Genomic DNA, 14,310 nt, shown 5'->3' with positions numbered 1-14,310 from the left:
CCAACACTGGCTTCACAGGTGTGCAAACTGCTCAGTTAGGGCCCCACACTCAGGAGCGCCCACATTGCCCCAGCGCTCTGCCGCACCATCTTTAATCTTAATAATGCTTGATCGAGAGGCTCTGCATTTTCATGTTATGTGAGCCCCACAAATTATGTAGCTGGTACTGCTTCAGAGCTACTATGTTCTCAGGAGACGGAACAGGTCTCAGGGCTGGAACAGGTCAGAATTTCCATAAAGCAAGGGGCTGGCCAGCTGTGGAGCCCCTCGAATAACCGTCTAGAGGCCACTTCCTAACGGAGCCTTAAACAGTTTGAGAACCTGCCCTGTGGCTGTCTTGCTGACTGGCAACCCACCCCCACAGAGCACATCCACTTCACACACCTGTGGGACCAATAGGAACAGGAGGGGCCAGTGCAGAAGGTGGGGCAGGGCTGTCACACCCATTGTGCTACACATTCCTGACCAGTCTTGTCATGGGAATTGTCCTCCACCCCACGTGGCTTGCCCTGAGCAGGATAGGCCCAGTGATCCTCTTTGTCAGAGGGGCAACACCTCCCAGGGATGAGTAAAGGCAGTGTTTGGGGGATGGCTGGCAGCAGGGGCCCAGGTGGGTCAAACCCTCCTGGGCACCGGCCAGCCAGCCTGCCTAGCTGGGGTCTGCCATTCCCAACTGCACTTCCCGATCTGAAAGGCCCTTCCTTTCCTGAGAAGCCTCTTTGGGGGTTTCAGGAAAGAAGGGGAGACAAAGAGGAAACCGCAAACCCTTTTAACTCTAACAGCAGTACCACCTCTTGATCCAAGCCCCTCCCAGAGAGAGACTGGGGTGGGGGCCGCGGGGTTCCTCATGCTGCATTTCATCCTGAAACCACCCTGGGGATGGAGTGTCATTCTCCCCACAGTATAAGTGACATCACAGCAGATCTGAGAGTGGCCAGCAGAGCCTGGACAAGGACGCACCACCGGTCTCTGCGACCTGGGGGCCTTAGGCCAGGAGCTTGTTTCTGGGGCACCCGGGCCAGTGGAGTTGGTGGTGTCAGCCAGGGCTAAGTGTTACCCCGCTAGCAGACTTTCTCCTCAGGACACTGGTGAGGCCAAGGCCCAGCCAGATCATCTGTCCCTGGGAAGAGAGAGGCCCAACCAGAAAGAGAAAACAGAACTGCCAACTCGGACATCTCCGGAAATAACTTTGTAAAAGGACAGAAGGACCCAGGCACTGTGCTTATAATCAAAGGGTTATGGAGCCCTCAGATCAGAGAGAACTTAAATATTGGCTGTTTTCTTTTCCCTTCTGGGCCCCAAACTCTGTCTCCAAAACCTTTGGTTCCAAAGGCTAAATCTAAAGCCAGAATGAAGCCCCACTCCCCCGCTACCTCTGGCACCTACCCCTCTGCCGTAGCCAGAAGGCTGGTTCCAGGCAGTGCCCGTGCTCCCCCAGACTGAGCTGGCAACGTCTGACAGACCCTCAGGCACAGGCATGAGCTCTTTGCCTTTCTTGTCACTGTGGTGGCCACCCTGGAAGCCAATTACGCCCCCTTAAACCTTCTGGAAACACTTAAGGCCTGGGCACTGACTGCATTGAGGAGTAAGTCAACTGAGAGGAGGCATGTTTTTCCAATTAGCAATAAACCACCCATGTTGGAACTTTTGCAGAACTGGCCGCTGGCTTTCACATTACCCAGGATTCCTCTCTCTTCCTCCATTAATAAGGTCACAAGCTTTTCAAGCAGATTTGGTTCTGAAGGCCCGTGAGTGTGGTACAAACAGGATGCTCGTGGAGAAATGCCTCCAGAATGGTAAAGATGAAAGTCTCATCATCCCTGAGCCATTTAATGAGAGTAGATGGAAATTCTGCCTGCACCAAACACCCTCTACCTTGGGCTTGAGAACACACACCGATGTGTGCACAACATTTATGTTGGAATTGGACATACATTTTACTACATGCATATTTTTTTTAAAGATTTTTTTCCCACTGACATTTCTTTCCCATGTCAAGACTGGTCCAGCTTGCCAAACTGGGGAGGTCGAGATCCCAAGCCCGTGAGCTCATTCTTAAAGAGCCATGTCACACGCCAGAAAGGCGGAGAATGTGGGGAAGCAGGGGAAATGCCATTCTCACGCCTACAAACACAAGGCAGTCTCACCAATGCCTCTCCAGGCCTCCGAGAGGCCCCCGGTACTGCCTCACCGGGCTCCCGCAAGGCCCCAAGTAAAATCTCGGTGCCTTCTCTACGGGAACCAGGCGGACACGGTGAGAAGAGGGCTGGCCTCAGGGCCATGGCTGGCTCATGGGCTTTCTTCTCTGCTAACCTACCTCCGGTGCCTATGCTGCCCAGCACCACCCACAGCCATTAGCCACGGAACGCTGTTTAAATTCAGGTTCATTAAAAATTCAGTTCAGGGGGTCAAACTACCAGATAAAATACAGGACACCCAGTTAAATTTAAATCTCAGAGGAACGATAGGTAACTTTTTAGTAAAACTAAATCCCGAACTGCATGGGACAGACCTCTGCTTAAAAAAAGTTACTAGTTTATCTGAAATGAAGACTTAACTGGACAGCTTGTATCTTTACTAAAACTCATTTTTTCAGAAGTTTTAAGACCTATAGAAAAATGGTGACAGTAGTGCCGAGTTCCCATGTACCTCATTCAGCTGCCTTCACTGACATCTTTCAGGAGTGGGGCACGTTTGTCAGTCAGTGGACCGATGTTAACGTTGTTAACTGAAGTGCATACCTATTCAGAGGTCTTTCGTTTGTTCCTAGCATCCTTTTTCTGCCCCAGGATCCTACACTGCACTGAGCACAAGGCTCAGACCATCAGCGTGCCCCGGCTAGGGCCGTTTCTCAAACTTCCCTTGTCTTTGATGACCTTGACAGTTTTGAGGACTACTGGTCAGATGTTTGATCGAATGTCCCTCAGTCGGGATGTGACTGGTATTCTCCTGGTGAATAGGCAGAGGGTTACAGGTCCGGGGAGGAAGACCACCGAGGTGAGGTAGCCTTCTCAGCATGCCATACCATCGTCCCGAGGGCACACACGAACCCGACTTCTCGCTGCTGGTGTTGACTGATCTCCTGGCTGAGCTGTGCGCGTCAGGTTTCTCCATTGCAAAATCACTCTCCCTGATGCCTCTTCCCACAGGGTCCTCTGGATAAGCCGCTGTGCACAGCCTTGCTGAAGGAGCGGCATCCTGTATTTTCATTTACTAAGTTTGGTGACCATATCAGTAGCGCTAGCTGCACAATAAGTGCTCAACAGACACAATTGGAGTGACTACTATTCTAGAACACAGGTAAAAGCACATAGGCTACTGAAACACAGGCCAGTCACGTACCACCCGCACTAGTGTTCACTTAGTATTTTCCCATTGACTTGTTTTTAGAAAGGAGACCTGACCACTACCTTGTGATTCCCTTAGCAGCAGCTCAGCACTGAGGGTGGTCCAGGACGTCCAGACACAACTGGGGGGTGGGCTAGCCCAGGTCCCCCGTGTTGGCTTTTTCCATCCCGTTTCTCCTCCTGCTCGGGGGGAGCTGAGCAGTCCGAGCACCCGAGTTCTCCACTTATTCTTCCTCTGCCAAAGGCCCAACTTCTCTGGACTCCAGGGTCCCATCCAAGAAGGTAAGGGTGTCAGTAGTCAACCAGTGACAGGGCAGTTCTGACGCCCATCAGGTGCCTCCCGAAGCACCAGGTGCCTCCAGGAAGCTGTCAATCTGCGGTTGCTACACCTGAGTGGTTTTAAAATTCACCCAGAGAGCTTTCTAAGTGCTTAGATTTTCTTGAGCCTTACCCACATGGATTTAATTAAAGATACAGGAAGCGAGAAGGTGAAAAGCGGCCCAGGTGGGGCCGATAATCAACCACACCTGACAGTCCCGAGGCCTATGTGTGCGATGCCCAGGCTGGTACTCCGGGAAAGATTCTGCATCCAAACGCGGCACTGGAGACCCCAGGGCAGGGTCCGGGTCTGACTTACTTTGTAAAACAGGCACTACCGATTTGAGGAAAACTTGTTTCTGATTTTTCTTCAGTGGACACGGAGTTAGGTGCTAATACACCCTGTCCTTTTCCTACTTGCCCAGGTGGAAGGGAAGCTTAGTCACTCGGGACTTATGGGTGCTGGAGCTTCCATCCATGGTTGTTCTCTTCTTCAGCTTGCTTGCCCATGCCCATGCCCATCACACCCCAGTCCCTTTGAACAGGGACAGAACTAGACTGCATTCCCTCTGGGTTGTCACCCATTGTTATTTTGGGGGAGTAACTTGTTTCTTGGGTTCCACAGGTTCACAGGTAGAAAAGAACTATGCACAGGATGGATTATACCCAGAGCCTCCCCATACCAGAGGATTTAGATGAAAAGTGGGACTTTACATGAGTTGATGCTGTAAGTGGGATGAGACCTCCAGGGACCCTATTTTGCATTTGGGATGAATGTGCATCTTTGGGGGTGGGGGTGGAGTCCAGTGGGCAGACAGGGTAGGCAGAATGTCTCCCCCAGCGATGTCCATGTCCTAATCCCTGGAACCTGTGAATATGTTACCTTACCTGGCAAAAGGGACTTTGCAGATGTGATTAGGTTAGAGGCCTTGAGATGGAGAGATGATCCTGGTGAGCCCAATTTAAACACAGGAGTCCTTAAAAGTGGAAAAATTTATTGGACTGTAAGCAGATGAGGCAGAGTGGGGGGTCAGAGAGACGGGAAGTGTGACAAGGGGCAACCATGTGTCTTTTGTTCACTGCATGAGTCCCCAGAGCCTGAAACCTAGTAGGTGCTCAGTAAGTGTGTGGGAGCAGAATGACCAATGGAGCAGGCGCTGGGCACCTGCCGAGGCTGCCTGGGTTTCAGTTAACAGACACGTGGACAAGCTACCACACCTCTCTGACCCCAAGCCATTCCTTCTCTTCAGATGATAGAAATAGGGATCAGAGAGGTGAAGTGATTCACCCAAGGCCACCCAGTTAATAAACAGCAGGGTTAGGGTTCAAAGGCAGGCCCATCAGAACCCATCTGGTTGATAAACCCAACATTACCCCCACCCTCAACCCCCAAGATGGCTTGGCCATAAGGGCAAAACCCCTGGTGAGGACGGCTGCGAACCTTCTCGTGGCCCTGTTCTGTTCATTTGCTTCCTTCGGTGGCTCTCATTAACCTGTCCCTGGCGGGCCTCCCTTTTCCGGCAGCACAGGGCGGCTCTGCGTGGAGCCTGCCAGCAGGGGGCGCTAGCACCCAAGGGTGAAGACCCCAAGCCCTAAGGGCAGTCGGAGGAGTTTCTCAGAGAAAAGCCATCTCGGAGTGAAGGACATGGCCACCTCCCCAACAGCGAGGACATCACTGGCCCCGGGACCTGTCTTTCACACACACCCTCTTGGCCAGATGCCCTTGGACAAAGGACTTCACACACTTGACTGCAGTTTTCACAGCCTTAAGGGGTGAGAAGGAGGGGGATTTGTCTCCCAGGGGGATTGACACAGTAAAATGAAGCCGCGGGAAAGCTCCCAGCACAGTCCCTGGCACTTCAACGCTTGGTTGAATTTGAATTTTTTATCAAGAGATGTTTAATGATTCTCATAGGACTGTAATTTCAGATTCTGCCCAAACCACATACTTTTTTTTTATTGACTCAGCCACCTCTCTCCATTCCCTCCAGCCTTTTATGTCTTTACCAAGCCTTCCCTTATATGTACTTCAGAACGCTCTCAAACATTCTAGCAAGCACCCTAAGGCCCGTTATAACCCACCAAAAGGGACTTTGGGTATGGCCTGTTAAGTGTTCCTTTCACTTGAAATCTGGGATGTGCCAAGTGTAAATTCAAGAGCATTGTGCCTTGTGTATTTCCTCAACATTCCTACCTAAAAATCAGCCATTTACTCAACATTTACTGACTTCCATGTATGTTGTACAGGGCCCTGTGCTGGGCGAAGATAGACAAAAAGACACAATCAAACCCTGGAGGCCCCTCTGACGGGAACAGAGATACTACCAGACAATTAGAGAGCAATTTATGTGCCTATCTATGAGATCCACACTGAGACGGGCATCTAGGCCAGTTTCCATGCACCTACCAGGTGCCATCCTGTGTTAGATCTCCACTAACAGAAAAGGGCAAGCCCAAGGTCAGACAGAAAAGGACGGGACCAAGACTGACTGGAACCCAAGGGTGGCTGGGCCGCTCTCCCCTTATCCTAAGTCGGCAGGGGTCCCTTGAAGACAGCCTTTTGCAAGGGCTCCAAGATGTCTGCTAAATGTAGGTCATATGGCGGAAAAGGCATTTTCCTCCCTTGTTCTTGCAAACAAGCAGCTGTTCAGTGAATTTGGACTGTGGTCTGACATTTAGCAACACTAGCTCTAGACCATTTGGTGGCCTGACAGATCTCAGGGGACATTGTTAGGCCTGAGACCCGTGGGATATGAGGACAATTCTACACACAGTGTGTCTTCCAGGTTCCTATCCTCCTCCAGCATTAAGGCACACACCAGCAGACCAGGAGACAAAACACTCAGTCACTCACGTGGGCACTCCTTCCCCTCCCTGCTTCACCTGATGCAGAAGAATTTTGCGGTAAAACTTCAGCTTTACAAGAACATGCAACAGAAAGAATTAGGGAACTCAGCCATCCAAAACCAGCTAAATGAGGGTTTTTTTTTTTCTTCTTCTTCTAATGTAAAGCAGTTCCAAGAAAAGTGAAGTCACAGCCTTGGGTGCTTATTTTCAGTTCTTAGAAGAGAGTCAATTTCAAAAGGGAAGCTGCGCTGCCAGAGCACGCAGCCTGCCCTTGTCTGGCGAGAGGTGCTTGCTGATAAACCAGCTTTGATTTGGCACCAGAAATCTAAAACCCCCACCGAGATGAGTTTTCATTTGGTGATGTCAAGGAGGAAATGCTAGCTGAAGCAGTGAGAGTTATTAATATTCAGAGAAACCACAACAGCTTAGCTAGCATGCTGAGGCGGCACGCTGCCAGCTCAGAGCCTCTGGAAGCCACTGGCAGTCAGCGGGGACTGTCGAAAAACACAGGGCACCCTCATTTTCCCACCTCCCACACCCCTGAGATAGCTTATTGCCCAGGTAACTATCTCAGCCCAATCAGCATTTTTCAATCGGCCATTATTTACCAGAAGTTAGATGAGGACAAATGAGGGAGGATATGGTGCAAGAGGTTCTCAGTAGCTGGGGTCAGTTTTCCAGGAGAAAAGCAGGTTTTGGATAAGGGGAACCTCAGTAGGCAGACTTGAGTTTAAGGTCTTAAGGATTGTCTACCACACACCCAGCTCAAGAGCCACTACTGGGAACCCCATAATGACTTGGAATATTTTAGCCTAAGAATCCTATAACAGAGACCCCATGAACTACATCAAAATGAAATGTCAATGAACCACAAGCAACTGGTCCATTGTCCCATCTTGAAGGACCCTCAAGAGACAAGACCACTAAATGTACTGGGGTATCCCAGATGGGACCCCGGAACAGAAAAAGAGCATTAGGGACAAAACCAAGGAACTCTGAATAAAGTGTAGACTTTGGTAATAATAATACCTCATTATTGGTTCATTGATTTTTAACAAATGTGCCCTACCAATAATACACGATATTAATAATAAAGGAAACTGGATACAGGTATATGGGAGCCCTTTGTACTGTCTTTGCAATTTTTCTGTACATTCAAAACTGTTCTAAAAAAAATTATTTTTTAAGGCAACTGATGGGTCTAGGCAAGAACTTACTACCCCTCTAGCAAAAATCATTTGGTGTCTACCATTTGCCAGCCACATATAAAAGTGATTTACACGCATCTTTATTCCTCACATCAGTGCTATGAGCTGGGTATAACCCGAAATTTATCAGTAAGGAAACAAAAGCACAGAGAAGTTAGGTCACTCATTACAGACACACAGCAAGTTTAATGACAGATGAAAAGCTGATATTCAGGTCTATAGAACTGTAAATCAAAATTTACAATTCCCAGTAGTTTCCAGCATTGGCTGAAAATGCCTGAAGTTTGAACATAAACCAGCTCAAAAGAAGCTTCAAGCAGTCAACAAACTAGATCAGCAAGAAAAACAATGTATATTCTCCAACTTGCCCCCACCCCCACCGCCTTTAAAAGTTTAAAAACACAGGAAATCCAAAACACTGACAACACCAAACACTGTTGAGTATGCAGAACAGAAACTTTCATATACTGCTGATGGGAAAGCCAAGTGGTGCAGCCATTTAGGAAGACAATGCTATAGCTAGAATATGTCCCCCCAGAATTCGCATGTGAACCTAACTCCCAATGTGAAGGTATTCAGGAGGTAAAGGCCTTTGGGAGGTGATAAGGTTGTGAGGGCAGAGCCTTCATGAACGGGATTAATGCCTTTTTTTTTTTTAATAAAAGAGACCCCCACAGAGCTCCTCTGCTTGCTTCCACCACGTACGGACACAGTGAGAGGATCAACATCTGTGAAGCAGGAAGCAGCACCCTGAATCTGCTGGCACCTTGGTCTGGGACTTCCCAGCTTCCAGAACTGTGAAAAAAAAATAATTTCTGTTGTCTTTAAGCCCCCCAGACTATGGTGTTTCGTGATAGCATCCCAAATGGACTGAGAGAATCTGGCAGTTTCTTACAAGGCTAAATGTAGGCTTACCATGATCACCAATTGTGCTCCCACGCACTTAACCCAATAAATTGAAAACATGTCCACACAAAACCTGCAAAGGAATGTTTATAGCAGCTTTATTAATTGCCAAAATTGGAGTCAAACAGATGTCCTTCAATAGGTGAATGAATAAACAAACTATGAAACATCCCTACAGTGGAGTATTATTCAGTGATAAAAAAGAGAGCTACCAAGAAATACTGTAACTGTTCAGAAAAGTCTGAAATGCGTATTACTAAGTGAAAGAAGCCAGTCTGAAAATATTACATGCTGTATGATTTCAACTCTGTGACATTCTGGAAAAGGCAAAGTATGGAGGCAGTGGAAAGATCAGTGGTTGCCAGGGGCTAAGGGGGAGGGAGGGATGAATAGGTGGAGCACAGACTTTTATGAGGGTAGTGACACTATTCCCTATGATAATGTCGTGGGAGATACATAGTACGCCTTTGTGAAACTAGTAGAGCTGTATCCCACAAATTACAGCTACTGTAAACCATGGGCTTTAATGTTGGCTCATCACTTGCAACAAATGCACCACACCAATGCCAAGGTTATTAATAGAACCTGCAGGGGTGGGGGTGTCAGGCAACTCTGTACGTCCAGCTCTATTTTTCTATAAATTTAAAGCTGCTCTAAAAAATAAAGTCTATTAAAAAAATGCAGCATATGAAACAATTTATTAGTGGTGAAGCTCAATAATCTACAAAACTCTGTAGCAGTATAGCCTGACTTCTTTGATGGTAGCAATCTAAGGAAATATAAGGCATGGGGAAGCAGCAGAGAGCAGGAACCCAACATTCAATATAATCACAGCAAAAAGTCATCCCATATAAAAAAATGTAAGAACTCTAAAATCATTATGCTGTACCCCTTAGCTTTATACGGCGCTGTATGTCAATTACATCTCAATAAAACACGGGGGGGGGGGAAATCCTGTAGGCCAGGAAGTTGCTCCCTGGAAGCGTCTCACCAAAAGTTATGAGGCAGAGGTTTGGTTAATGCCTGAAAGTTGTTCTCAATCTTGATTTTAGGTTCAACCAAAAATGTTCAAAGTGTCTCAACAACTCCAAGTGAAAGGAGGATGGCAGCAGCAGCATCCACAGCTACGAGACATAAGGTCTTAAGTGGCTGAGTGGTATCTGAAGCAGAGAGAACTGTGTCTTTGAGGCCACTGGTGTCTGCAGTGAGAACATGCCATTTGACTTATAAATTGGATATGGAGGTTGATGGAGAAGAAGAGGAGCCATGGTCATTCCTTTTCAATGTAGCCTGTTTCCCTGCCCACAACCACACTTTAATCTCCACGGGCAACGAGTGAGATTCAAATTTTGCATCGTAAAATAGGGTCGTGGTGGTCACAGAAAAAGTATCCACTTGTAAAACTGGGAAAATGCATCATGTGTGCTTTAGAGAGCATTAACACACACAAACCAAGAGAAGAGAAAGAGAACATAACATCTGCTTTTCATCAGCAAACAGGTGTCAAAGCAAAGGGCATCAGGGGTTAAGTTAGCTGGGCGGTCCCAGTGTTCAGAAACCGTACATCCCGACCACTTGGTCAACCAAAGCAAAAAGCTCTCAGAGGAACTTCTGAGAAATACACATATAATGATGTCCATGAAATCTATGTGGTAAAAGAACCTAAATTGTTTCAGAATTTCAGTTGTTTTCAACAGTTTCAAGTCATCTAAGGAATGTTCCTGTGTAAATCTTCCACTTCTAGTACCCACATGCTTTCATGGATGGGATTATCAGAAAGATCCATCATCTTCACAGCCTGAAGGCACGGCTCAGGGCTGCACACCTGGACCACTCCCATTACCATCACGTACTTTCCTAGAAGAAGAAAAGCCTGTGGTAATGGTCAAAGTGACAGGAAAAAAAACCAAAAAACAAAACAGACCCAGTCCTTCAAGAGCTTAACTTTAACAGAGAAATAAACTGGAGGACAAAAAATGCAGAGTAGATATCAAAATGCCAAGGTAGTCAGGGATCAAAATATATCTACTGACACTAACTTTCACATTTAACTTGGAGGATGACATCTGTATCTTCTTTGGCTTCTGGTTTTAAAATGTTAAAAAGAAATCCCAGCAAGCTACCATCAGTCACAAAACAATCAGGCACCAGAAATGGAAGAGACTCACATGAGAGCATAAGTTATAATTAGACTGTTGTAAGGCAGGGGCAGAAAACCCAAGCTTTGCCCTCATCTGCTCCTTGCCCCTTGCTACCAGTACGTGGCTGGTCTCTGCAGAGGACATGTCCTCTTTCTGCAAAGACACTCCCCTGACAGCTCCAAAGCAAATCCTACTGTAGCTGGTTGGGTACAGAGCCCCCCACTCCCAAGGCTATCCTGTTGTTCTAACTGCTGGGGACCAATCCCTGCCACCTACCACTTTATCTGACCACAAGCTGGGCACGTGCAAGCAAACGAACAAGGCAGGCTGCCACCTGATGATCTAGTGACATATTAACTTCAACTCTCTTCCCATTCCCTTGGGGAAGTGGCTCTCCTTGAAAGCAAAACTTGGCCAGTCTTAACTGCACAAAACTCAATTGTGTAAAAACCCCCCACACACAGCAGGAAGGGCAGGCATGCTGCCAGTCCGCACTGCATGGCCCTGCAAGGATGCTTGATCACACTGCTTCCACCATCAGGGCTGAGTTTGCGCTTGGGCCCCAGGGCTCTGGCAGAAGGAAGCCAGCAAGGTGACACCTGACCCTCCAGTTTTTCAACCCCTGGCTTGATATACTTAGGTTTCTCTGAATTCATCTCCAGATCTACTTGAGCAAGTGGACAGGTTTAGACAGGTTTCCCTAAGGCATGCCACTTTGGCATGTGGACTATTGAGCTGAAGGCAATTGAGACCCTGTGGACTCAAGAGAAGCTTCTGCCCCTCCCTATACTACCTAGAAGAATCCAAATTGGGGTCTTTCCGAGAAGGGTTATTACCAGAGATAAATTTTATCTGACTGACCCATTTGTACAGGGCAAACATCTGCTCTGTTTATTGCCCTGTGACTTGACCTCCCCCTTTGAAGATCCAGGTCCCATCCCGTTCCTGAGCTCGGGTGGCATAGACACCTCATTTAGCCTTTGTCTTTGGACCTCTCATGTATGCGGGGCTCCTGTAAGGAGGAAAGAAAATTTGTTTTTCTCCTGTTCATCTTTCTCATGTCAGTTTAATTCTTAGAGCAACGAGAACTTTCAAGGGCAAAGGAAATTTGCTCTTCCCCACACGTGTAATGTGAGAGTTCCTCAGGAACAGAGACTCGTGCTAAAAATACACTTGCCATCCCCTCTGAATGGGCTTAATGTGTTGGTAGAGATGGAATCGTGAGTCAAGGAGTGACTGAAGACCCAGGGAAGGAATAACCAGCCCAAGGAAACCCCACCAGGAGACGTTAACAGGAACTCCACGCAAAGGTGCATACAACTAGACGGATGAGCTCACAGGCATGAGCTGTCCTCCTGAGATTAGACGACCTGGTTACCAGTCCTGTTCCTCCTACCCACACCCTCTGCCCACTGTCTTTGGCTGTTGCCCTTGTCCTTCCCCACCGTGCACCCACCTTCCAAAAGCCCCCCTGCCCCCGCTTCAATGGCTCCCAGCTGGTTGGCTTTCCCCACTTCTCTTCACAACCATCCCCACTCCACTACTGCTCTGGCCTTTCTCAGATGCAGCTCCTGCCTCCATGTTTGAATTTTACATCCTTTTCATTTGCCAGGAAATAGTATTCAGTTTTTTCAGTCATTGGGAGATGTAAAAAACATTTTTAGTTAATGGGATGTGCAAAAAAAGGCAGCAGCTGTCGCTTAACACCATGCTACCTTGGAGGGCAGAAAGGGGGGTTGGAGGGGCCGGGGGTTGCAGCACAAAGGAGGCAGGAGCCTCTGAGAGCAAATAACAGTCACAAGTTTTCAAACCCTAAGCGCCAGGCCTTGCGTTAGGCTGTTTTATGTACTGAATCCACACAACAGGCCCCTTCTGACAAAGGGCACATCCCTGAATTAAGAAAAGTGTTCAGGCAGCTCAGCTGGAAAGAGGCAGAGCCAGGAATTCAACCTGAAGCCTGGAAGACACCGTGCTGGCCCCCTGTAGTCAGGCCCCGGGGTTCTTAGGGTGGACCCCAGGACAGCTGCCATCTGCACCTCCCTGGAGCGGTAAGAAAAGCAAATTCTCAGACCCAAGGACGATGCAACTCGGGTGGAGCCCAGCCTTGGCGTTCCAACAAGCCCTCGGGGTGAGTCTGATACACCACCGGTTTAAGAGAAAGCAAACAGTAGTGAACTACAGCCAGAGGCAGTTCACTCAAGGTCAGGTGCAGGGCTCCCCACTCCGTGGGGCCAGGGGGGCTTCCCTGAGAAAGGTCCATTTGAGTCTAGACGTTAAGGATGAACTAGAAGCTTCCTACTACAGTATTTTCTAACATTTGATGGTGGGGAGAGGGGAAACCGCCTGCGGGGAACGGCTTGTCACAAATACAGAAGCTGGGGGTCCCTCCCCCGGAGACTCCGAATAGGAGGGGTGCGTGTGTGGGGTGTGGGGAGCGGGGGGGCCTGGATCCTGTAGTGTTTAGAAACGCGCTGCTGGTGATGCTTATTCATCAGACCAGCTTGCCTGGGGGAGGGGCAGGAAGGAGGGTACCGAGTACCGAGGTGGGGACCCGCACAAAGGTCCGGAGGTGGGACAGCCAGGCCGCGCCCTTTGGTGGCACAAAACCAGGGTCTGCCCCGGGTTCGAATCCGGCCGTTACCTGGGGAGAGGCAGGGCCGCCCGCGAGGCACCCGCTCCAGGCCGCGCACCGAGAAGGGCCCGCTCGAGTCGCGCAGCCGCGCCTCGCCGCCGCCCGCTGCCACCACCGTGCCCTGCATCCACACGGCCGCCAGCTCCAGCGGCCCGCGGCCCGCCGCCGCCCGCGACAGCCGCCACGCGCCCGGGCCACCCTCCGCGTCGCGCCGCAGCTGCTCCGCTAGCACCTTGAGCGGCGGCGACCGCGGCAGCTTGACAGCCGCCGGGCCGCCGCTAGAATACGAGTCAGCCGCAGCCATTAACCCCGCCGCCGCCTTCCCGCCAACTCTGATAGGCAGCGGGGCCCGGTCCGCGGCCACCATTCAGAAGCGCTCTGGCGGAGCCGGCCAATGACCGGCATTGGAAGGCGGGGCCGCCGGGCAGAGCCGCCCCCACTAGCCGCCAGGAGTGCGCATGCGTACATAAAGTCACTACCCGCCCCCAAGCTAGGCATGAATGGTTGAAACGAATTAAAAGAAGCCCAGGGAAGGAAGGATCGAAAGAACTCTCTCAACTGTTGCTCAAAATTTGGCGTGCATGCAAATCACTTGGAGGATGTGGCATTTACATCGCCTTGCATAACAGGGTGCTCTGAGGCTAGAAATACCAGCAAGGACAAACGAAAAATAGCAGAGGAGCCCATGCTTACTGGGAGTGATTAAGAATCCAGTCGAGAGAGGGCTGGGAGGCACCGGGGCAGCTAGTAAAATAGCTCCTTCTTTTATTATTATTTTTATTTATTATATTTTAATAACATTATAAAAGTTAATAAAATATATTAGTTTTTTCTCAAAAGAAATTCACATTCATTGTAGAAAATTTAGAAAAGGAAATATGGAATAACAAAACATTGTAAAGATCACTCAG

At 49.0% G+C, this 14,310-nt stretch overlaps 1 protein-coding gene across 1 annotated transcript; it reads right to left on the bottom strand.

The window, feature by feature from the left end:
* Positions 1–8,700: 8,700 nt before the first annotated feature.
* Positions 8,701–13,747, bottom strand: RMI2 (RecQ mediated genome instability 2). Its single transcript, XM_037020615.2, has 2 exons — positions 13,409–13,747; positions 8,701–10,483 (listed from the first exon to the last, which is right to left on the bottom strand). Exons 1-2 carry the CDS (start codon positions 13,701–13,703, stop codon positions 10,335–10,337), a joined length of 444 nt encoding a protein of 147 aa, XP_036876510.1. The 5' UTR covers positions 13,704–13,747; the 3' UTR covers positions 8,701–10,334.
* Positions 13,748–14,310: the final 563 nt, after the last annotated feature.

Source organism: Manis javanica, chromosome 10 (genome assembly GCF_040802235.1).
Source record: "Manis javanica isolate MJ-LG chromosome 10, MJ_LKY, whole genome shotgun sequence".
Lineage (NCBI taxonomy): Eukaryota > Metazoa > Chordata > Mammalia > Pholidota > Manidae > Manis > Manis javanica.
This window is presented reverse-complemented; position numbering and strand designations above follow the sequence as displayed.